Consider the following 23,735-nt stretch of genomic DNA (forward strand, 5'->3'; position numbering starts at 1 on the left):
TTAAACTTCTCCTCTGAGTGATGAAGTGCTCACATGTTTTTGTTTATGTTCAGCCTTTGGTATCTCCTGATCAAGATGGAATGTCACATTTGTGTGAATTCAAGCAAGGAAGTCAGGACCTGAGATTTTTCTTCATCACAGCAATCAGAGATTCATTCATGACTGAAAATGAGAGCAAATTCAGGTTTTCTCTGACAACATTTCTAACTGGTTCATCAGAGCAAAGGGACTCCAAGGTATCAAAATTTAAAATATTTTAATACTAGCAAGTAACAGTCACAGCTATCACCAAAAAGCCTGAAACATATTCGCTCGATCTGAAGACAAAAGGGCAAGCACAGATGTTGATTTTATTCACAATGGCAATATTTGACTATCCATGCATACAAGACACTCTACTGGATTAATAAAAGACATGGTCCCAATAACTAAGACTCATTCTAATACCCTTTCTCCTGGCTGAGAAGAGAAGAAAGAGAAGAGGCATGAGTTTACACTTACTCACAGGATAGGGCAGCCCATGCTCCCGCTTCTATGCGCACTGCAGCTGTCCAGGGTGCTGGAAAAGAAAGCCAGGCCGAGCCGGCCGAAGGGGAGGCAGTGGATTTTGCAGACTTTCTTTGAGGCCCCTTCCAGGCACTCTCCTCTCCTCCCTGGCAGTTCTTAAATCCTTCAATGTCCAGTGCTCTCTCTGGGCCCAGGGAACATCCTCTCTCTAGGCTCATCCAGTGTTCCATCCTTCATCATTGGCTCTTCCCTTCAAAACCAACTTGGGAAATCAATTCCCAACCAAGCAGGAATGCCTAGTTAGAATGCCTCACAAAGTCCTCAAGAAGAATCTGCGTTCTGAAAAAGGCCTCCTGGAAAGCACAAGATGAAGAAATAACTGTCCAAGGTACAATTTTACAATTTGAGGCCTTATGCGGCCAGAGCTTTGGCAGGGGCCAAGTGTGTGTTTTCAGCACCCCTCATGTTATTCCATGAGGTAAATGGACCAGTCACGTTGCCAGTGTCCAAGCCTTTCCCTCATATACAGTCCAAATAGAACTGAATCTCTTCTGAACTCTAAGATGCCTAGTTGTACCTTGGCACAGACTTAATAACAATGTTATCAGTTCAGTTCAGTTCAGTCGCTCAGTCAAGTCTCTTTGCAACCCCATGAATCACAGCACGCCAGGCCTCCCTGTCCATCACCAACTCCCGGAGCTCACTCAAACTCATGTCCATCGAGTTGGTGATGCCATCCAGCCATCTCATTCTCTGTCATCCCCGTCTCCTCCCACCCCCAATCCCGCCCAGCATCAGACTCTTTTTCAGTGAGTCAACTCGTCGCATGAGGTAGCCAAAGTATTGCAGTTTCAGCTTTAGCATCAGTCCTTCCAATGAACACCCAGGATTGATCTCCTTTACAATGGACTGGTTGGATCTCCTTGCAGTCCAAGAGACTCTCAAGACTCTTCTCCAGCACCACAGTTCAAAAGCATCAATTCTTCGGCGATCAGCTTTCTTCACAGTCCAACTCTCACATCCATACATGACCACGGGAAAAACCATAGCCTTGACTAGACGGACCTTTGTTGGCAAAGTAATGTCTCTGCTTTTGAATATGCTATCTAGGTTGGTCATAACTTTCCTTCCAAGGAGTAAGCGTCTTTTAATTTCATGGCTGCAGTCAGCATCTGCAGTGATTTTGGAGCCCAAAATAATAAAGTCTGACACTGCTTCCACTGTTTCCCCATCTATTTCCCATGAAGTGATGGGACCAGATGCCATGATCTTCGTTTTCTGAATGTTGAGCTTCAAGCCAAACTTTTCACTCTCCTCTTTCACTTTCATCAAGAGGCCTTTGAGGTCCTCTTCACTTTCTGCCATAAGGGTGGTGTCATCTGCATATCTGAGGTTATTGATATTTCTCCCAGCAATCTTGATTCCAGCTTGTGCTTCTTCCAGCCCAGCGTTTCTCATGATGTACTCTGCATATAAATTAAATAAGCAGGGTGACAATATACAACCTTGACGTACTCCTTTTCCTATTTGGAACCAGTCTGTTGTTCCATGTCCAGTTCTAACTGTTGCTTCCTGACCTGCATACACGTTTCTCAAGAGGAAGGTCAGGTGCGGCTTCAGCAATATGTGAACCGTCAACTTCCAGATGTTTAAGCAGGTTTTAGAAAAGGCAGAGGCACCAGAGATCAAATTGCCAACATCCGGTGGATCATGGAGAAAGCAAGAGAGTTCCAGAAAAACATCTATTTCTGCTTCATTGACTATGCCAAAGCCTTTGAATGTGTGAATCACAATAAACTATGGAACAATGTTATAATCCCAGGCTTTTAACAATGACATGTTACCACACTGGATTAAAATTATTTGTTTACTTGTCTGACCTGTAGTCTCCCAAATCCTGCAGATGCCTTAAGAGCAGGGACTATAGTTTTGATCTCTGTACCCTAGAGTACAGCACATTACTCAGAAGGCAGTAAGTGCTCAGTAACACGTGTCAAGTGAATACATTTTTACTCAATATGTGAAATCAGTGAACTACTCTTTGGTACATTAAGACTGTAATCTAACTTAGGTTTTGATGTCATTGGTTGCAAGGATGGTTCTTTCCTTCTCGGACACACAGCTTCAAGCCACGTGTCCAACAGCAGGGAACCAGGCTACTACTCCAGCAGCACTGGATCACAGCAGGGGCTCTAGGTCTGAAGTGACACCTCCTCCTCCTCTTGTCACCACTGGTTACACATTAAAGAAGCACGGAGGATCTATAGGAACTACAGCTATTCTGGCCCTGCCGTCCCCCACAGCCTCATTGTTAATCAAATCAGGGTCTTCGTTGCTTTAAAAACGGACACATTGTACTTTGGCATATCTTCCATTTATTAATTCATTCATTAAAGAGTCACTGAGTATCACCTACATTCTGTTCTAACTGTTCTAAATGCTGGGAAACTGGTGACTAAGAGAAAGTTCCTGCCCCTCTGGGGCCAGTCCCGACTCTTCAGATCCATCACGAGGATCTGTGAGGCCGCCTTAACCATGAAACTGTACTTCTTATCTACCCGAGAATTGAATAATCAAACACAGCTTCTGGTCTTAATCTCTTCAGTAATGTTTCTGACTACTCCCTCCATCAAATCAAATCTGATTCATCACTGTATTCATTTCCCAGGGCTGCAGTAACAAATTACCACAAATTTGGAGGTGGAAACAAATTCATTCTCTCATAGTTCTGGAGGCCTGAAGTTTACAATTAGGGTACAGCAGGGCCATGCTCCTCCTGCAGGCTGTAGGCAAGGGTTCTTCCTTTGAGGTTTCCTAGCTTCTGGTGAGTCCTGGCAACCCTTGGAGCTCCCCAGTATGCAGCTGCATCACATCAACGCCTACCTCCATCTCTGCATGGCCTCCTTCTAGCATGACCGAACTTCCCCGAGTGTCCTCACGTGACCTTCTTCCCTGTATCTCTGGTCTCCCCACCATTCCACAAAATCTAGCCCACACCCAACTGCCAAAGTTTCTCTTCTAATGTTCTATGGACATGTTTTTCCCCACATATTTTAACCTATCTCGAACTGATTTGGCTATAAGGTTTGAGGCTGGGGCATAACTTTACTTTTTTAATATAGTTGCCCAAACACCACTTATGAAATCAACCATCCTTTCACTTCTGATGATGTAATCTCATCTTAGTCTTACAATAAAAAACTAACTTTATAACATGATTTAATAACTGGTAGGTAAGTTTTCTCAAGAGGCAGGTCAGGTGGTCTGGTATTCCCATCTCTTAAAGAATTTTCCACAGTTTATTGTGATCCACACAGTCAAAGGCTTTGGCATAGTCAATGAAGCAGAAATAGATGTTTTTCTGGAACTCTCTTGCTTTCTCCATGATCCAGCGGATGTTGGCAATTTGATCTCTGGTGCCTCTGCCTTTTCTAAAACCAGATTGAACATCTGGAAGTTCACGGTTCACATATTGTTGAAGCCTGGCTTGGAGAATTTTGAGCATTACTTTGCTAGTGTGTGAGATGAGTGCCATTGTGCAGTAGTTTGAGCATTCTTTGGCATTGCCTTTCTTAGGGATTGGAATGAAAACTGATGTTTTCCAGTCCTGTGGCCACTGGCGAGTTTTCCAAATTTGCTGGCATATTGAGTATAGCACTTTCACAGCATCATCTTTGAGGATTTGAAATAGCTCAACTGGAATTCCATCACCTCCACTAGCTTTGTTCGTAGTGATGCTTCCTAAGGCCCACTTGACTTCACATTCCAGGATGTCTGGCTCTAGGTGAGTGATCATGCCATCGTGATATCTGGGTCGTGAAGATCTTTTTTGTACAGTTCTTCTGTGTATTCTTGCCACCGCTTCTTAATATCTTCTGCTTCTGTTGCTGCTGCTACTGCTGCTAAGTCACTTCAGTCGTGTCCGACTCTGTGCGACCCCATAGACGGCAGCCCACCAGGCTCCGCCGTCCCTGGGATTCTCCAGGCAAGAACACTGGAGTGGGTTGCCATTTCCTTCTCCAATGTGTGAAAGTGACAAGTGAAAGTGAAGTTGCTCAGTCGTGTCCGACTAGTAGCGACCCCATGGACTGCAGCCCATCAGGCTCCTCTGTCCATGTGATTTTCTAGGCAAGAGTACTGGAGTGGCTTGCCATTGCCTTCTCCGCTGCTTCTGTTAGATCCATACAATTTCTGTCCTTTATCGAGCCCATTTTGCATGAAATGTTCCCTTGGAATCTCTAATTTTCTTGAAGAGATATCTTGTCTTTCCTATTCTGTTGTTTTCCTCTATTTCTTTGCACTGATCACTGAGGAAGGCTTTCTTATCTCTCCTTGCTATTCTTTGGAACTCTGCATTCAGATGCTTATATCTTTCCTTTTCTCCTTTGCTTTTCGCGTCTCTTCTTTTCACAGCTATTTGTAAGGCCTCCTCAGACAGCCACTTTGCTTTTTTGCATTTCTTTTCCATGGGGATGGTCTTGGTCCCTGTCTCCTGCACAATTTCACGAACCTCCGTCCAGAGTTCATCAGGCACTCTATCTATCAGATCTAGACCCTTAAATCTATTTCGCACTTCCACTGCATAATCAGGAAGCAACAGTTAGAAATGGACATGGAACAACAGACTGGTTCCAAATAGGAAAAGGAGTACGTCAAGGTTGTATATTGTCACCCTGCTTATTTAACTTATATGCAGAGTACATCATGAGGAACGCTGGGCTGGAAGAAGCACAAGCTGGAATCAAGATTGACGGGAGAAATATCAATAACCTCAGATATGCAGATGACACCACCCTTATGGCAGAAAGTGAAGAGGAACTCAAAAGCCTCTTGATGAAAGTGAAAGAGGAGAGTGAAAAAGTTGGCTTGAAGCTCAACATTCAGAAAACTAAGATGATGGTATCTGGTCCCATCACTTCATGGGAAATAGATGGGGAAACAGTGGAAACAGTGTCAGACTTTATTTTGGGGGGCTCCAAAATCACTGCAGATGCTGACTGCAGCCAGGAAATTAAAAGACGCTTACTCCTTGGAAGGAAAGTTATGACCAACCTAGATAGCATATTCGGAGAAGGCAATGGCAAGCCACTCCAGTACTCTTGCCTAGAAAATGCCACGGATGGAGGAGCCTGGTAGGCTGCAGTCCATGGGGTCGCTAAGGGTCGGACTCGAGTGAGTGACTTCACTTTCACTTTTCACACATTGGAGAAGGAAATGGCAGCCCACTCCAGTGTTCTTGCCTGGAGATTCCCAGGGACGGGGGAGCCTGGTGGGCTTCCGTCTGTGGGGTCACACAGAGTCGGACACGACTGAAGTGACTTAGCAGTAGCAGCAGTAGCAGATAGCATATTAAAAAGCAGAGACATTACTTTGCCAACAAAGGTCCATCTAATCAAGGCTATGGTTTTTCAGTGGTCATGTATGGATGTGAGAGCTGGACTGTGAAGAAAGCTGATTACCGAAGAATTGATGATTTTGAACTGTAGTGTTGGAGAAGACTCTTGAGAGTCCCTTGGACTGCAAGGAGATCCAACCAGTCCATTCTAAAGGACATAAGTCCTGGGTGTTCATTGGAAGGACTGATGCTGAAGCTGAAGCTCCAATACTTTGGCCACCTCATGTGAAGAGTTGACTCACTGGAAAAGATTGTGATGCTGGGAGGGATTGGGAGCAGGAGGAGAAGGGGACGACAGAGAATGAGATGGCTGGATGGCATCAGCGATTCGATGGAGGTGGGTTTGAGTGAACTCCAGGAGTTGGTGATGGACAGGGAGGCCTGGCGAGCTGTGATTCACGGGGTCGCAAAGAGTCGGACACAACTGAGCGACTGAACTTCACTGAACTGATGTAAGTTTTCACCATTTTTGTCCCCAAATATATATATTTTTTTCTCCAAACATATCCTGGGTATTCTCATGCATGTATTATTTCCATTTGGTATTCATATCTATTTTAGTGAATCCTTCAAAGAGTTTTAATTGGGAGTTTGGCTAGAGTTATGTTTCATCTACATATGAGATGGTAAATACTCAAAAAAGAATCCGTTGAAGGAATATTATTTGTCATAAATTAAGTATGGCTGAATCTACATGAGGCAACTGTTTGTCTGAGAGCAAGATGGTTTCACCTAAGACAGCCTAGGGATTTGACATATCAATAGATCTGAGAGATCCTTATCCTAGAGCCCACCAAGTATGGTCACCAGCTGAGGATGTATCAGGAGAGGAAATTCTAGTGCTCTTGTGGCACGACAGCTTCTGAAACAATGGTGGCCACAGGATGGCCACCCGCCTCATTCATTCATTTAACAAACACAAACTGAGTACCTGTCATGTGCCAGGGACTTCTGGAGAGACCGAACGTTCCCACATTCAGACACTTTCAACCCAATCACATAGCTTTCCCCTTGGAAACAAGGCATGATACGTCAATGCTATGGAGAAAACAATCCCCTCAAAACTTGTCTGATGGTCCCTCCTGGTGACAGTTCTACTCACTACAAGAGAAAAGGCAGACAAATCAATCACAAACAGAGTTTATCTGGGGATCTAATTTACATACTTTGAGAGCCTAGCATCCTACTGTGTGGACTTTTACAACGTCTTTAAAAGGAGATGAGATTAGAGGTCCTGTGGGAGGGAGACAGAGTGGAGTGGCCCTCTAAAGAAGGTAGGAGCCGGGGGTATGAGGGAGAGTCACTTTCACAGGCCACACTGGCATTTCAGACAGCCCCAAATTTGTCATTCAGTGCCCATGTGACACTGTCCACCATGCATTCACATACCACAAACACACAGCCACAGAGGGGGCACCCAGGAGTGACAGTAAGCCAGGCCCAGACGATCAGAGTGAATCTATAACAGTCCAGAAACACCCCACCTGGTGCTGCACACAGCAGAAACCCTGCTGTCCTGCTGGGGGAGACAAGGCTCTGTCCAGTCAAACCAAACAAACAGGAAGCCACCAGACTCGCTTAACCTCTAAATAGCACAGTGATGGCCTAGACTTCCTGGCACTTGTCACACTGCACCTGGATGAGATGCCGCTCTCCTGAGGCCACTCCATAATAAAGAGGTAGCTGACAGCTGAACCAGAGCAGGTGAGAGGAAAGCCATGTAACTACATCATGCCGTGTATAAATGGTACATACAGAGGGACATTTTCCAAAGATGTGAAAGGCTGCACACGTGTTGGGATTTGATTCTGTTCTGTACGACCCCAAGAGGCAGAAGGAGGATCAGCAGATGAAAGTACAGGAAGAAAAGATCACAGCAGCACAGCTCAGTAGAATAACCCAAGATCGCATGGGTCAGCCAGGCTGGGAGAAAGCAAGATCGCTATTGGGAAACCAAGACAGTCATTCAGGTCCTGCAAAGAATGTGGAAGGATCAGGGAAGTGATTTTGCCAGACAACATTTCAATTGTCACCCAAATATGAGCTCCCATTAAAACAACCACAGGGAATCTTCAGATGCACTTCATCAGAATGACAGATGAGAAGTGGTGGCTCTTGTTCTTATAGCTTCTCCTAACTAAACTCCTCACCTCACTTCTAGCCAGCAGTGAGAATGACTCATATGAATCTCTTTTCAGCTCCAACATCGCCAATACAAACCTTGTGCTGTGTAGTCGCTCAGTCATGTCCCCATGGATTGCAGCCCACCAGGCTCCTCTGTCCACAGGACACTCCAGGCAAGAACACCAGAGTGGGTTGCCATGCCCTCCACCAGAGGATCTTCCCAACTCAGGGATCGAACCCAAGCAGTGCAGGTGGAGTCTTTCAGTTCAGTTCAGCTCAGTTCAGTCGCTCAGTAGTGTCCGACTCTTTGCGACCCCATGAATCACAGCACACCAGGCCTCCCTGTCCATCACCAACTCCCGGAGTTCACTCAAACTCATGTCCATCGAGTCGGTGATGCCATCCAGCCATCTCACTCTGTCGTCCCCGTTACCACAGTCTTAATAGGCAGTAAAAGGGGAGAGAGGCTAGAGAAGGGGCCACACATCTGGACACTGCATATCCTTGAAAATCTCACCCAGAAATAATTAAGAACTGAGTAAGGAACTTTCCTGGTGGTCCAGTGGTTAAAACTCGGTGCTTCCAAAGCCAGGGGCGTGGGTTCAATCCCTGGTCAGGGAACTAAGATCCCTATCGTGAAATAGGTCTTGCTTGCTTAACCCCAGATTCCAATGGATATTAACGACATAATTTTGATGGTGCTCAGGGAGCAAAATGAGGCCAACAAAGGGCCTCACTGGAGGCCATGTCACAGCCCTGGGCAGGAGCTCAGTAAATTCTGTTGAACAAGGCAGTCAGTAAAGCCTCATATCTGAGAGCCAGGGATAAACTGAAATCTGGGGTCTTGGGAACAAAAGGGCATACAACCTGCTGGGGGCGAGCATAGTAAGTAGAAAGGACCTACGTATAAAGCCAGAAACTGTGGCAACCTATCTTTCACGGCTGGTGACAGTAAAACCCAGAGCCGGGTAGGGTCACCATGCAAACTGGTGGCGACTGTAGGCTAGCATGGAATCAGGATCCTGGACAAGTCAGCTGTCAATGAAACAAGGTATCAGAAGAGCCTCCTGAAATCAGTGTCTTCAGCGTCTCATTAAAATTCTCTGTAAGATCCACTGAACTAACAGAGACAAACTGTTGCCTCAAAAACAGTGTATTTTAAAATGGGTTAATTTCAAAGGCTAAAGGTACATCATAAGAAAAAAGACAGCATTTATACGCCAGCATTTTAGCACTCCAACTATTAATTTAAAGAATGATAAAACTGAACAGTAGGTAGAAACTGGTTAAAACTGATTTTTCATCTGATGTCAAATATGGTCCCTCTGTTAAAGAACTTGTGCTAAAGGCAGGCACCACATTCACCTCTTGGTCTTAATTTGTATTTGCAATGCTCAACGATTTTAACGCCAGGAGGAAGTAACGAAGTGAGGAAGAGGGTGTGCTGGTCTGAACCTGGAGAGCTGATCTAATTGAACTGAAAAACTGAAAACCCTTCTCCATCTGCTCAGGACACCTGCTGATGGTGCGCTAGCACAGGTGGGGAGGAGCTCCACCAGAGGCCGGTTATAAATAGATTTTTATTTCATCTGCTAAAGGCCTGGCAGCTGAAGTGGGACGCTGCCTCCACCGGCAGGCAGGCAAAGGCCAGAAGCTGCTTTTATGTTTGGGTAGAAGGGGCAAGGAGACAGAAACCTAAAACAACAAAATGAAGGCCGTTCCCCAGTAACTCATTCGGCAACCAACCAACAGTCATGAAATCTGTTTCAAACAGGTCGGGCATTTCTGGTGAGTGCTGGGGAGATGTGAATCTCACTTTCCTCGTAAGGATCATACAGAATCTGACGGGAAGGACATCTTCACTCATCACTTACAGAGCAAAGTTCCTATGTTCCAACTTCCCTTGCAGCATCTACAAACTGCATCAGGAGACTTCCCTGACAGGCCAGTGGTTAGGACTCCAAGCTCCCAGTGCAAGGGGCAAGGCTGCAATCCCTGATTGGGGAACTAAGGTCTCCATGCTACACAGCAGAGCCACACAATTAAACTTTTTTTAATCTAAAATTAAAAAAAAAAAAAAAACTGAATCGAGAAGGAGGAGAGCACCAGTAACAGGCTAACGCCAACTTTACTGACGCACCATATCATCCTGAGGATGAAGTCAGTGGAAATCCAAAATAGACCAAAACAGTCATCAGAAGAAAACATTTTTGTGGAAAGAGAAACCAGCAGGCACAACCCATAGACTATCAGAAAGAACAGGAGGGGCAAGAAACATTCTGGTCCCTCCTTCTAGGTGTGAGGCAGCGAACCAATGAATGTGCCTATTCTGACCAGATACTTAAGAGCAAAATGTCAGAGATCATACTTTCAAATAGGACCCTGGAGGAGGGGGAGATGGACAGGGGGAAACAGGAGTGTTTATTTCACTGGGAGAGGTGCAGGCTTAGGGAAAATGCCCTGATGCCTTTCAAGAACATTAAGGATACTATCAAGAAGATAATGACCTGCTATTCTGTCACCACCAAGGACAACAAGAGAAATGGGATTGAACTGTGGCAAGGGAAAACTGGGTTAAATACGAGGAAGATGTTCTTGACAGCTCAAGTTATTAAACACAGAAAAGGGAAACTAGAGGTGATTAGGGATGCTCTCTGGAGGTCTTTTAAAAAGTAGAATAGCTTGGAAACTATCTGGGGGTAATTTAGGTGCAGTTCTGCCTGCTCCTCTGGCCTTTATCAGTGCTCTAATTCATCCCCTGGCCCGGACAAGACACATCCACCGTGGCAAACTACTGTCACACTCTGTTCAATAATAAGCTCTCCGAAGAAGAATAAGCATTAAGAAAATGGCAAAAGCTCTCTTGGAAGTAAAACACATTTTTCTTTATTTAAACTGCATGTTGGGTTTTTGTGGGTTTTTTTTTTTTTCCTTTTCCTAACACACATCCAGAAATAGCCAAACAAAGGTCACTTGCACCAGTTTGTGATTCCAAAGCATTAAAAGGAATCTGGATAGACGATTAAGTGAGGAGAAGATTCTGAGCCAGAGACACACAAAACAATTCATCATGCACCTCTCTGCTGGGTGCTGTTTAGCACAGAAACTACAGCCCAGAGACTCTAAGCAGGCTAAGAAAGGAGATTCCCATTGCTCTGGCTACAAGGAGGCAGATTTACTGACCTCCAGGATTCTAAAACTCTGGAGTCTTTGTTAATTTTATGGATTTATATTCAATGTCGTATTTTAAAAAAGCAGAAGAGTCTTACAGTCAAAGAGGTCCATGTTCTTTAAAGTACATGGATATTAATGATTCTCTCTTTATTTGAAGAGGGAAAGAAGACTTTTTAAACAGGCCCTTCTTCACCTGTCATACCTGACATTACATTTGAACTGACTTTTTTGTGGTCTTTTCTCCTCCGCTTCACTACAGGCTCCATGAGGGCAGAGACTGCTTATGTTCTATCCACTACTGCATCCTCAACACTTGGCTCTAATAGACACTCAGATATTAAATGAATGATGAATTGAGTGCCTGAATGGATAAATGAAAGGCAGAGGCTTAACCTCAGTACACAGTCCAAGGGGAAGACCTAATATAAAAGTAGCAACTTACTCTCCTCCAAGTGACCCCCTCACAGAGTGAACAAAAGCCAAGTAATGGAATGAATAAGAGATTCTAGAGGCAGAAGACTTGATAGAGCCCTGGTGGTGTCGCTCTATCATGTCACTAAGTCGTGTCCGACTCTTGCAACCCCACGAACTGTAGCCTGCCAGGTTCCTCTGTCCGTGGGATTCTCCAGGCAAGAATACTGCAGTGGGTTGCCATTTCCTTCTGCAGGGGATCTTCCCGACCCAGGAATCGAACCCGGGTCTCCCGCATTGCAGGCGGACTCCTTACCAACTGAGCTGCAGGGAAGCAGTGCTGTCATTAACTAGGTCAGGCACTTCACCTCTCTGCACCTCAATCTGCTCACCTTGAGATGTGTTTGCTGGATGTACTATGTGTGTGTCTCATGCTGTTGCAATTACTTAGGCTGCAGATACAGAGAAAACAAGCTTTGTGACTAAACAAAGGGTAATCATAACTTTCACATTTTCTCTATTAAAGGTCTCCCAAAACTTCTAAACAGTGGAGGGGTAATACAGGGATGGTGACTCTCCCTGCCGGCTGATTCCAGGGAAGAATTCAATAAATGGAAGAAAGAAGAAATGTACAAGCACAGCCAAGGAGAGGACACTCAGCTGGTTTCCTCTGTGCTGTCAGGACCCTCATTCACTGCACTAAGTAACCTCAACAAGTACGATAAGGCGGCTCAGATGGTAAGGAATCTGCCTGCAGAGCAGGAGACCCGGGCTCGATCCCTTGGTGTCTCTAATTTTCTTGAAGAAAAAGTGGGTTGGGAAGATACCCACTCCACTATTCTTGCCTGGAGAATTCCATTGACAGAGTAGCCTGGCAGGCAACAGTCCATGGGGTCACAAAGTGTTGGACACAACTGAAGGACTAACACTTTCATTAAGGCAAACATGCATTGACCAAAGCATGTGGCCACTGCCCTTAAGAAACGCGAGTCTGGTGGTGATAAATTTAAAATGTATAGAAATGGGACTTCTCTGGCAGTCCAATGGATAAGACTTTGCCTTCCAATGCTGGGGGTATGGGTTCAATCACTGGTTGGGAAACTCACATCCCACATATCTAGGGGCCAAAAAACTCAAAAACATAAACCAGAAGCAATACTATAACAAATTCAATAAAAATTTTGAAAATAGTCCACATTAAAAAAAAAAAAACAAATCTTTAAAAAAAATAAAGAAAATGCATAGAAATATCAAATCACTATACTGTGCACCAGGAACTAACACAATGGTGTAGGTCAATTATAAAAACAACCGATCGATTACAGAAACAGAGAATAGATTTGTGGGTATGGGGAGGTGATGGGGGGAGGGGGGCTGGATGAAGGCAGTCCAAAGTACAAGCTTCCAGTTATAAGTCCTAGGGATGTGACATACAACATGCTAAATATAATTAACACCATTGTATGTTACATATGGTATGTAACATATGTATATTACATATGTTACAAAGGAGAAACGGAAAGACACACCCATTTGAATGCAGAGTTCCAAAGAATAACAAGGAGAGATAAGAAAGCCTTCCTCAGTGATCAGTGCAAAAAAATAGAGGGAAACAATAGAAAGGGAAAGACTAGAGATCTCTTCAAGAAAATTAGAGATACCAAGGGAATATTTCATGCAAAGATGGGCTCGATAAAGGACAGAAATGGTATGGACCTAAGAGAAGCAGAAGGTATTAAGAAGCGGTGGCAAGAATACACAGAAGAACTGTACAAAAAAGATCTTCACAACCCAGATATCACGATGGCATGATCACTCACCTAGAGCCAGACATCCTGGAATGTGAAGTCAAGTGGGCCTTAAGAAGCATCACTACGAACAAAGCTAGTGGAGGTGATGGAATTCCAGTTGAGCTATTTCAAATCCTCAAAGATGATGCTGTGAAAGTGCTGTACTCAATATGCCAGCAAATTTGGAAAAGTCACCAGTGGCCACAGGACTGGAAAACACCAGTTTTCATTCCAATCCCTAAGAAAGGCAATGCCAAAGAATGCTCAAACTACTGCACAATGGCACTCATCTCACACACTAGCAAAGTAATGCTCAAAATTCTCCAAGCCAGGCTTCAACAATGCCGTGAACTTCCAGATGTTCAATCTGGTTTTAGAAAAGGCAGAGGAACCAGAGATCAAATTACCAACATCCACTGGATCACTGAAAAAGCCACAGAGTTCCAGAAATACATCTGCTTTACTGACTATGCCAAAGTCTTTGACTGTGTGGATCACAACAAGCTGTGGAAAATTCTTCAACTGATAGAAATACCAAACCACCTTTTCTGCCTCCTGAGAAATCTGTATGCAGGTCAAGAAGCAACAGTTAGAACTGGACATGGAACAACAGACTGGTTCCAAATAGGAAAAGGAGTATGTCAAGGCTGTACATTGCTTATTTAATTTATATGCAGAGTACATGATAAACGCTGGGCTGCATGAAGTACAAGCTGGAATCAAGACTGCTGGGAGAAATATCAATAACCTCAGATATGCAGATGACACCACTCCTATGGCAGAAAGTGAAGAAGAACTAAAGAGTCTCTTGATGAAAGTGAAAGAGGAGAGTGAAAAAGTTGGCTTAAAGCTCAACATTCAGAAAACTAAGATCACGGCATCCAGTCCCATCACGTCATGTCAAATAGATGGAGAAACAGCGGAAACAGTGGCTGACTATTTTTTGGGCTCCAAAATCACTGCAGATGGTGATTGCAGCCAAGAAATTAAAAGACGTTTACTCCTTGTCAAAGCCTTTGGCTGTGTGGATCACAATAAACTGTGGAACATTCTAAAAGAGATGGGAATACCAGACCACCTGACCTGCCTCTTGAGAAACCTGTATGCAGGTCAGGAAGCAACTGTTAGAACTGGACATGGAACAACAGACTGGTTCCAAATAGGAAAAGGAGTATGTCAGGGTTGTATATTGTCATCCTGCTTATTTAACTTATATGCAGAGTACATCATGAGGAACGCTGGGCTGGAAGAAGCACAAGCTGGAATCAAGATTGCCGGGAGAAATATCAATAACCTCAGATATGCAGATGACACCACCCTTATGGCAGAAAGTGAAGAGGAACTAAAAAGCCTCTTGATGAAAGTGAAAGAGGAGAGTGAAAAGGTTGGCTTGAAGCTCAACATTCAGAAAACGAAGATCATGGCATCTGGTCCCATCACTTCATGGGAAATAGATGGGGAAACAGTGGAAACAGTGTCAGACTTTATTTTTTGGGGCTCCAAAATCACTGCAGATGCTGACTGCAGCCATGAAATTAAAAGACGCTTACTCCTTGGAAGGAAAGTTATGACCAACCTAGATAGCATATTAAAAAGCAGAGATATTACTTTGCCAACAAAGGTCCGTCTAATCAAGGCTATGGTTTTTCCCGTGGTGATGTATGGATGTGAGAGTTGGACTGTGAAGAAAGCTGATCGCCGAAGAATTGATGCTTTTGAACTGTGGTGCTGGAGAAGACTCTTGAGAGTCCCTTGGACTGCAAGGAGATCCAACCAGTCCATTCTAAAGGAGATCAGTCCTGGGTGTTCATTGGAAGGACTGATGCTAAAGCTGAAACTCCAATACTTTGGCCACCTCATGCGATGAGTTGACTCACTGGAAAAGAGTCTGATGCTGGGCGGGATTGGGGGTGGGAGGAGACGGGGATGACAGAGAATGAGATGGCTGGATGGCATCACTGACTCAATGGACATGAGTTTGAGTGAACTCTGGGAGTTGGTGATGGACAGGGAGGCCTGGCGTGCTGTGATTCATGGGGTTGCAAAGAGTCGGACACGACTGAGCGACTGAACTGAACTACTCCTTGGAAGGAAAGTTATAACCAACCTAGACAGCATATTAAAAAGCAGAGACATTACTTTGTCAACAAAAGACTGTCTAGTCAAGGCTATGGTTTTGCCCGTAGTCATGTATGGAAGTGAGAGTTGGACTATAAAAACCTGAGCACCGAAGGACTGATGCTTTTGAACTGTGGTGTTGGAGAAGATTCTTGAGAGTCCCTTGGACTGCAAGGAGATCCAACCCAATCCATCCTAAAGAAATCAGTCCTGAATGTTCATTGGAAGGACTGATGCTGAAGCTGAAACTCCAATACTTTGGCCACCAGATGCGAAGAGCTGATTCATTTGAAAAGACTCTGATGCTGGGAAAGATCGAAGGTGAGAGGAAAAGGGGATGACAGAGGATCGATGGTTGGATGACATTACTGACTCAATGGACATGAGTTTGATTAAACTCTGGGAGTTGGTGATGGACAGGGAGGCCTGGCATGCTGCAGTCCACCGGGTAGCAGAGTCAGACACGACTGAGAGACTGAACTGAACTGATGTTACATATGGGCTTCCCTAGTGACTCAGACCATAAATAATCCGCCTGCAATGAGGGAGACCTGGGTTTGATCCCTGGGCTGGGAGGATCCCCTGAAGGAGGGCATGGCAACCCACTCCAGTATTCTTGCCTGGAGAATTCCCATGGACAGAGGAGCCTGCTGGGCTACAGTCCAGGGGATCGCAAAGAGTCAGACATGGCTCAGCAACTAAGCCTCAGCCAATGTTACACGTGAAAGTTGTTCGGAGAGTAAATCCTAAGAGTTCTTATCACAAGAGAAAGCTTTTTTTCTCTTCCATGTTTTATCTGTATGAGGTTGTGGGTGTTCACTAAACTTACTGTGGTCATCATTTCATGATGTTTTTATGTCAAATCATTATGCTGTGTACCTTAAACTGATGCCGTGCTGTGTATCAGTTATTATCGCAAGAAAACTGAAAGAAAGGGGAAAAAAAAGGAAGGATGCCAAGTGCAGGCCACCAGGCTTGCTTTAAGGTTTGGTTGGATCTGCAAGTCCACTCTTCTGCTGCTGCTGCTGCTAAGTCACTTCAGTCGTTCCGACTCTGTGTGACCCCATAGACGGAAGCCCACCAGGCTCCCCCGTCCCTGGGATTCTCCAGGCAAGAACACTGGAGTGGGCTGCCATTTCCTTCTCCAATGTGTGAAAGTGAAAAGTGAAAGTGAAGTCGCTCAGTCGTGTCCGACCCCTAGCGACCCCACGGACTGCAGCCTACCAGGCTCCTCCATCCATGGGATTTTCTAGGCAAAAGTCCACTCTTCTAGCAGTTGCTAATTTCTATCTAGAGTGTTACCCTTGGTTATGTACAAACTAGCATCCAACAGACAGCAATGCCCAATGGTCTAAATATTTAAGTTTTCTCTGGGAGCACATATCCACACGCAGATTTTAAAACACACACAATCTCCAGTCAGTTCCACTTAAATTGCAAGGAGCTGGGAAAGGAGAGGGCGTGCCTCACACACAACACCCAGAAACCTCCCCCAGACTTCCGGGTTCGGGACCTTCTGTGTGTTCTTTTGTTTTGCAAAGTGATTTGGGAGATTAGGTAGGTTTTGTTTAGGCGGGATGGCTGCGGAGAGCCGGGGAATAAGTGCTACTTGATTGCACCACAAAAGATACACAAGAAGCCTCTGCCACGACTCAGTCCCCCTTGCCCCAACAGTTTGAATTTCTCAATTAAGTTATTTTGTTAGCAAGAGGACTGGTGCGGGAAAAGAGAAAGTGCTTATTGCACCGAGATTATTCACTGTATAGAAATCAGTGTAAGCAGATCAACAGAACATTCTTGCTAAGGGTCTGAGAGCCCCTCTCTGGTGAAGCTGCTGATTCAACAGCAACATGCCTGTCTTACTGGTGGGCTTAGGAGGCTCTGCAAATAGCAAACTAACACTTCCCAACAGTCATAAGGTGGCTCAGTGGGAAAGAATCCGCCTGCCAATACAGAAGACATAGGTTCAATCTCTGGGTCAGGAAGACCCCCAGAGAAGGAAATGGCAACCCACTCCAGTATTCTTCCCTAGAGAATCCCATGAACAGAGGAGCCTGGCAGACTATGGTCCACAGGGTCACAAAGAGTCGGACACGAATGAAGTGACATGGCCCGCACATACACATAGATAGCCATAAACAGTGTATCTATTGTTTTACATAATTTTAAATGTATATAAATGACTTTACCCTTTTTTCTGTTTATCCTTTCTTCTGTTGACGGACATTTAATTTTTTGTCTTGTGCTGACTGTGCTATCACGGCCAACTTGCACTTGCCTTCTACACATATTTGTGATCTCTAGGGGAATTATCTACAAATGGGGCTGTGTTGCCAAATATGTCAAATTACTCACTACAAGTATAAGTGTTAGTCATTCAGTCGTGTCCAATTCTTTGTGACCCCATGGACTGTAGTAGCCCACCAGGATCCTCTGTCCATGAGATTTTCTAGACAATACTGGAGTGGGTTGCCATTTCCTTCTCCAGGGATCTTTTCAAACCAGGGATTGAACCCAGGTCTCCCGCATTGCAGGAAGACTCTTTACTGAGTCATCAGAGACACCCAATGACTCAATATTGCCAGGTTATTCCCCAAAGCACATGTACCAGATAACATTGCTGCAGAGGGCATCAGAGTTCTCATATGTCTGTATCTTCTCAGTTCAGTTCAGTTCAGTTCAGTCGCTCAGTCGTGTCCGACTCTCCGCGACCCCATGAATCACAGCACGCCAGGCCTCCCTGTCCATCACCAACTCCCGGAGTTCACTCAAAGTCATGTCCACAGAGTCGGTGATGCCATCCAGCCATCTCATTCTCCGTCGTCCCCTTCTCCTCCCGCCCCCAACCTTTCCCAGCATCAGAGTCTTTTCCAGTGAGTCAACTCGTCGCATGAGGTGGCCAAAGTATTGGAGTTTCAGCTTTAGCATCAGTCCCTCCAATGAACATCCAGGATTGATCTCCTCTAGAATGGACTGGTTGGATCTCCTTGCAGTATAAGGGACTCTCAGGAGTCTTCTCCAACACCACAGTTCAAAAGCATCGATTCTTCGGCGGTCAGCCTTCTTCACAGTCCAACTCTCACATCCATACATGACCACGGGAAAAACCATTGCCTTGACTAGACGGACCTTGGTTGGCAAAGTAATGTCTCTGCTTTTTAATATACTATCAAGGTTGGTCATAACTTTCCTTCCAAGGAGCAAGCGTCTTTTAATTTCATGGCTGCAATCAGCATCTGCAGTGATTTGGGAGCCCAAAAAAACAAAGTCTGACACTGTTTCCACTGTTTTTCCATCTATTTCCCATGAAGTGATGGGACCAGATGCCATGATCTTTGTTTTCTGAATGTTGAGCTTCAAGCCAACCTTTTCACTCTCCTCTTTCACTTTCATCAAGAGGCTTTTGAGTTCCTCTTCACTTTCTGCCATAAGGGTAGTGTCATCTGCATATCTGAGGTTATTGATATTTCTCCCGGCAATCTTGATTCCAGCTTGTGCTTCTTCCAGCCCAGCGTTCCTCATGATGTACTCTGCATATAAGTTAAATAAGCAAGGTGACAATATACAACCTTGACGTACATCTTTTCCTATTTGGAACCAGTCTGTTGTTCCATGTCCAGTTCTAACAGTTGCTTCCTGACCTGCATACAGGTTTCTCAAGAGGCAGGTCAGGTGGTCTGGGATTCCCATCTTTTTCAGAATGTTCCACAGTTTATCGTGATCGACACAGTCAAAGGCTTTGGCATAGTCAATAAAGCAGAAATAGATGTTTTTCTGAAACTCTCTTGCTTTCTCCATGATCCAGCGGATGTTGGCAATTTGATCTCTGGTGCCTCTGCCTTTTCTAAAACCTGCTTGAACATCTGGGAGTTCACGGTTTATATACTGCTGAAGCCTGGCTTGGAGAATTTTGAGCATGACTTTACTAGCGTGTGAGATGAGTGCAATTGTGCGGTAGTTTGAACATTCTTTGGCATTGCCTTTCTTTGGGATTGGAATGAAGACTGACCTCTTCCAGTCCTGTGGCCACTGCTGAGTTTTCCAAATCTGCTGGCATATTTAGTGCAGCACTTTCACAGCATCATCTTTCAAGGCTTGAAATAGCTCAACTGGAATTCCATCACCTCCACTAGCTTTGTTAGTAGTGATGCTTTCTAAGGCCCACTTGACTTCACATTCCAAGATGTCTGGCTCTAGGTCAGTGATCACGTTATCGTGACTATCTTGGTCGTGAAGATCTTTTTTGTACAGTTCTTCTGTGTATTCCTGCCACCTCTTTTTAATATCTTCTGCTTCTGTTAGGTCCATACCATTTCTGTCCTTTATTGAGCCCATCTTTGCATGAAATGTTCCCTTGGAATCTCTAATTTTCTTGAAGAGCTCTCTTGTTTTTCCTATTCTGTTGTTTTTCCTCTATTTCTTTGCATTGATCACTGAGGAAGGCTTTCTTATCTCTCCTTGCTATTCTTTGGAACTCTGCATTCAGATGCTTATATCTTTCCTTTTCTCCTTTGCTTTTCGCCTCTCTTCTTTTCACAGCTATTTGCAAGGCCTCCTCAGACAGCCATTTCGCTCTTTTGCATTTCTTTTCCATGGGGATGGTCTTGGTCCCTGTCTCCTGTACAATGTCACGAACCTCCGTCCAGAGTTCATCAGGCACTCTATCAATCAGATCTAGTCCCTTAAATCTATTTCTCACTTCCACTGTATAATCATAAGGGATTTGATTGAGGTCATATCTGAATGGTCTAGTGGTTTTCCCTACTTTCTTCAATTTAAGTCTGAACTTCGCAATAAGGAGTTCATGATCTGAGCCACAGTCAGCTCCTGGTCTTGTTTTCGCTAACTGTATACAGCTTCTCCATCTTTGGTTGCAAAGAATATAATCAATCTGATTTCGGTGTATCTTCTACATCTTCACAAATACTTTCAATATGCTTTCAGTCATACTGCCCCAATTAATGTTCTTAATAACCTTTTGATTTGATATTGTGACATCCACTTTTCTGAGAGGAAGAGTCAACCTTCAGATTTCCGGAGATTTTCTCAAGATCACCTAGTTAGTAAGTGATCTAGTCCTGGGATTCAGTATTGTCATTACTATACCTCAGATGACCATTAAGAACTCTGAAAATCCATTACTCTAAAGACATACACATCATCATCAAGATCTGTGTTATTGGCCTGAAACCACAGGTGTTAGTACGTAAATGAAATGAAATATTTTTATCACTGAAATTTTTAAAGCCACCCAGTCAGACCCATTTATTCTATTTCTAACACACTGACCTCTTCTAAAAATAAGTACAGAAGTCTGATAAAATCTAGCATGTTATTAATAGGAAAATTGGAAACCGTGCACCAGCAGGCTTTTCTTCTTCTTTTAAAAATAAGTGTTCACCACGTCCCTGGTGGCTCAGTGGTAAACTGGCCAATGCAGGAGACTCAGGTTCAATCGCTGATCCAGGAAGATCCCACATGCCATGGAGCAACTAAACCCATACACCACAACTATTGAGTCTGTGCTCTAGAGCCCGGGAGCCACAACTACTGAGCCCACGTGCTACAACCACTGAAGCCTGCACTTCTGAAAGCCCATGCTCTGCAATAAGAGAAGCCATGGCAATGAGAAGCCCATGCACCGCAACTAGAGAGCAGTCCCAGCTCACCTCAACTAGAGAAAGCCCATGCAGTAACTAAGACCCAGCACAGCCGAATAAATAAATACAATCATTTCTAATACATGGTCAAAGTTAATCAACTAGAAGTTATAATCTTATTTCTTCACTTAAAATCTTTCATTCAATGTGCTCATGGTAAACACATACCAATCTGAAGAAAGCTAGTGATTAGATAGGACCCTGCTCCTAATTTGAGAATTTAAATATCATTCAACAAGTTATCAAACATAAGTACCATCAACAATACAAGCTAAAATTTTAAGCAGTATACAGCTCCAGGTCTGTTCAGGTTATTTTACCAAGTATAAAACAAACAATGTGAATAACAGGATCACCGAGGGGAACCTGAACTTCATCCCCGCCTGCAGTAGCAAGGCACCCTTCCCACCCCAGCTGCAGAGAAAGGCCAGTGAGGAACCTGGACTTCCACCCCCACCTCCTAGTGATGAGGAAGTGTCTCCTCTTCCCTGCAGCCAGGGGGGTCAGAGGAGTTCTATTAAAACAGAGATTTACGTAAGATCCACAGTCTCATAACATAATACCCCAAACACCCAAGATACAATCACGACCACTCATCATACTAAGAACAAGGAAAATCTCAACCCAAACGAGAAAAGACAGTGAACTGATGCTGACACCAAATTGACACAGATGCTGAAATTATCTATGACAAGGATTTTAAAGCAGTTATCATAAAACTGTTTCAATAAGCACATTGAACACATGAAAAAACAGAAAGTCTCAGCAAAGAATGGCAGATAAAAATGCAAATTAAAACTCACTGGGTAGCCTCAACTGCAGAATGAGGGTAACAGCAGAAAGAATCAGTGAACCTGAAGATAAGAACAACAGAAATTACCCAGTATGAACAATAAAGACAGAACAGACTTTAAAAAAAAAACATGACTGGTGTTAAGCACCTGGACGACCGTAACAACAACAAAAGTCTATCATTCGTATCATTCAAGTTCGGGAAGAAAAGGAGGAAGAGGAAAGGCCTAAAAATGGACTCAGAAATTATGGCCGAAAACCTTACAAATCTGGCAAAAAAACAAAAACATAAACCCCCATATTTAAGAAGATAAGCGAACACTGGGATAAATCCAAAGTAACCCATGCCAAGACACATCATAATCACTCTTTGAAAACCAGAGACAAAGCAAAAGATTGTGAAAGTCAGGAGAAAGAAACATCTTACATAGAATGGAAAACAAGTGGAATGGCAGCAGTTTCTCATCAGAAACCACAGAGGCAGAAGTCAGTGATACATTGTTCGAGTGCTGGTGGGGGCAAAGCTATTGGCCCAGAATTCTATACCCAGCAAAAATGTCCTTCGGGAAAAAAAAGGGGCATCAAGACATTTTCAGATAAAGGAAAATTAAGAGATTTGTTGCCAGCAGACCTTCCCTAAAAGAGTGGCCAAAGGAAAATACCTAAACAGAAACGGTAAGAATGCAACAAGTTCCTTCTGTACAGCTCAGTGACCTCAGTCAGTATCTTGTAACAACCTATAATGGAAAATAACCGTAAAAAGAATATATATATATATACACACACACATACAAACTGAATCACATTGCTGTAAACCAAAAACTAACGCAACATTGTAAATCAACTCTATTGAAATTAAAAGAGAAAAAAAGAAATGGCAAGAATGCAAAGAAACCACTTTGGTTAAAAAAGAAATATGACTATCCCATGATAATGTACAAATACTATTTTATGTGGTGATTACAGTATTGCCCTGATTAACACACCAGGCAAAATTTTATACATAAAATAATTTACAGATGATGAATGTGGTGTTTGGGTTATTTCCACAAAATCTAGACATCATGAGCCCTTAGTCAAGTCTGTAACTTTCTTTTTATTTTACCATTATCTATGCTGGAAAGTATAATTCAACTTACAGCTTTCGACTTACAATGAGCTTTTCAAAAACAACCTGCTGTGAGAGCTCATACTGCCTTCTGACCAACAATTCCACTTCTAGGCATATACCAAAAGCATTGAAAGCAGAGATTCATACAGATATTGGGTTGGCCAAAAAATGCATCTGGGTTTTCCCATGTTATGAACACACTCGAGCAAACTTTTTGGCCAACCCAATATTTGTACACCCACACTCAAAGCAGCATTATTTATATTAGCCAAAGGTGGAAACAACCCAAGTGTCCACTGACAGACGAACAGGTAGGCAGAACGTGCTGTATACATATACAGTGGAGTATTATTCAGCCTTAAAAACAAAGGACATTCTGACATGTGCTGCAGCACGCATGAACCTTAAGGACATCATGCTAAGTGAAATATCCAGTCACAAATACAGTCTGATACCACTTACATGCAGTACCTAAAGTAGTCAAATTCATAAAGACAGAAAGTAAAATGGGGGCTGCCCGGGAACTAGGAGGAGGGGAAATGGGAAGTTGTTATCTAATAGGGACAGAGTTTTAGTTTTGTAAGATGAAAATATTTCTGAGGATGGATCATGGTGATGACAGCACAAAAAAACAAAATGAATACACTTAATGC

The 23,735-nt window shown here is 43.8% G+C and overlaps 1 protein-coding gene across 5 annotated transcripts in view; it reads right to left on the minus strand.

Moving 5' to 3' along the window:
• Nucleotides 1–23,735, minus strand: part of MSRA (methionine sulfoxide reductase A) — a 376,536-nt gene that overhangs the window by 300,384 nt on the left and 52,417 nt on the right. For 3 of the 5 annotated variants that reach the window (XM_055428054.2, XM_088837820.1, XM_055428052.2), the window contains exon 2: nt 21,983–22,033. The exons of the other annotated variants lie outside the window; for them this stretch is intronic. In XM_055428054.2, the coding sequence (XP_055284029.1) occupies nt 21,983–22,033 (51 nt within the window). The remainder of the gene's footprint in view (nt 1–21,982; nt 22,034–23,735) is intronic. 5 annotated transcript variants of the gene reach the window in all.

Source organism: Moschus berezovskii, chromosome 7 (genome assembly GCF_049115385.1).
Source record: "Moschus berezovskii isolate FMDL1 chromosome 7, NW_MosBer_1.0, whole genome shotgun sequence".
Classification (NCBI taxonomy): Eukaryota; Metazoa; Chordata; class Mammalia; order Artiodactyla; family Moschidae; genus Moschus; species Moschus berezovskii.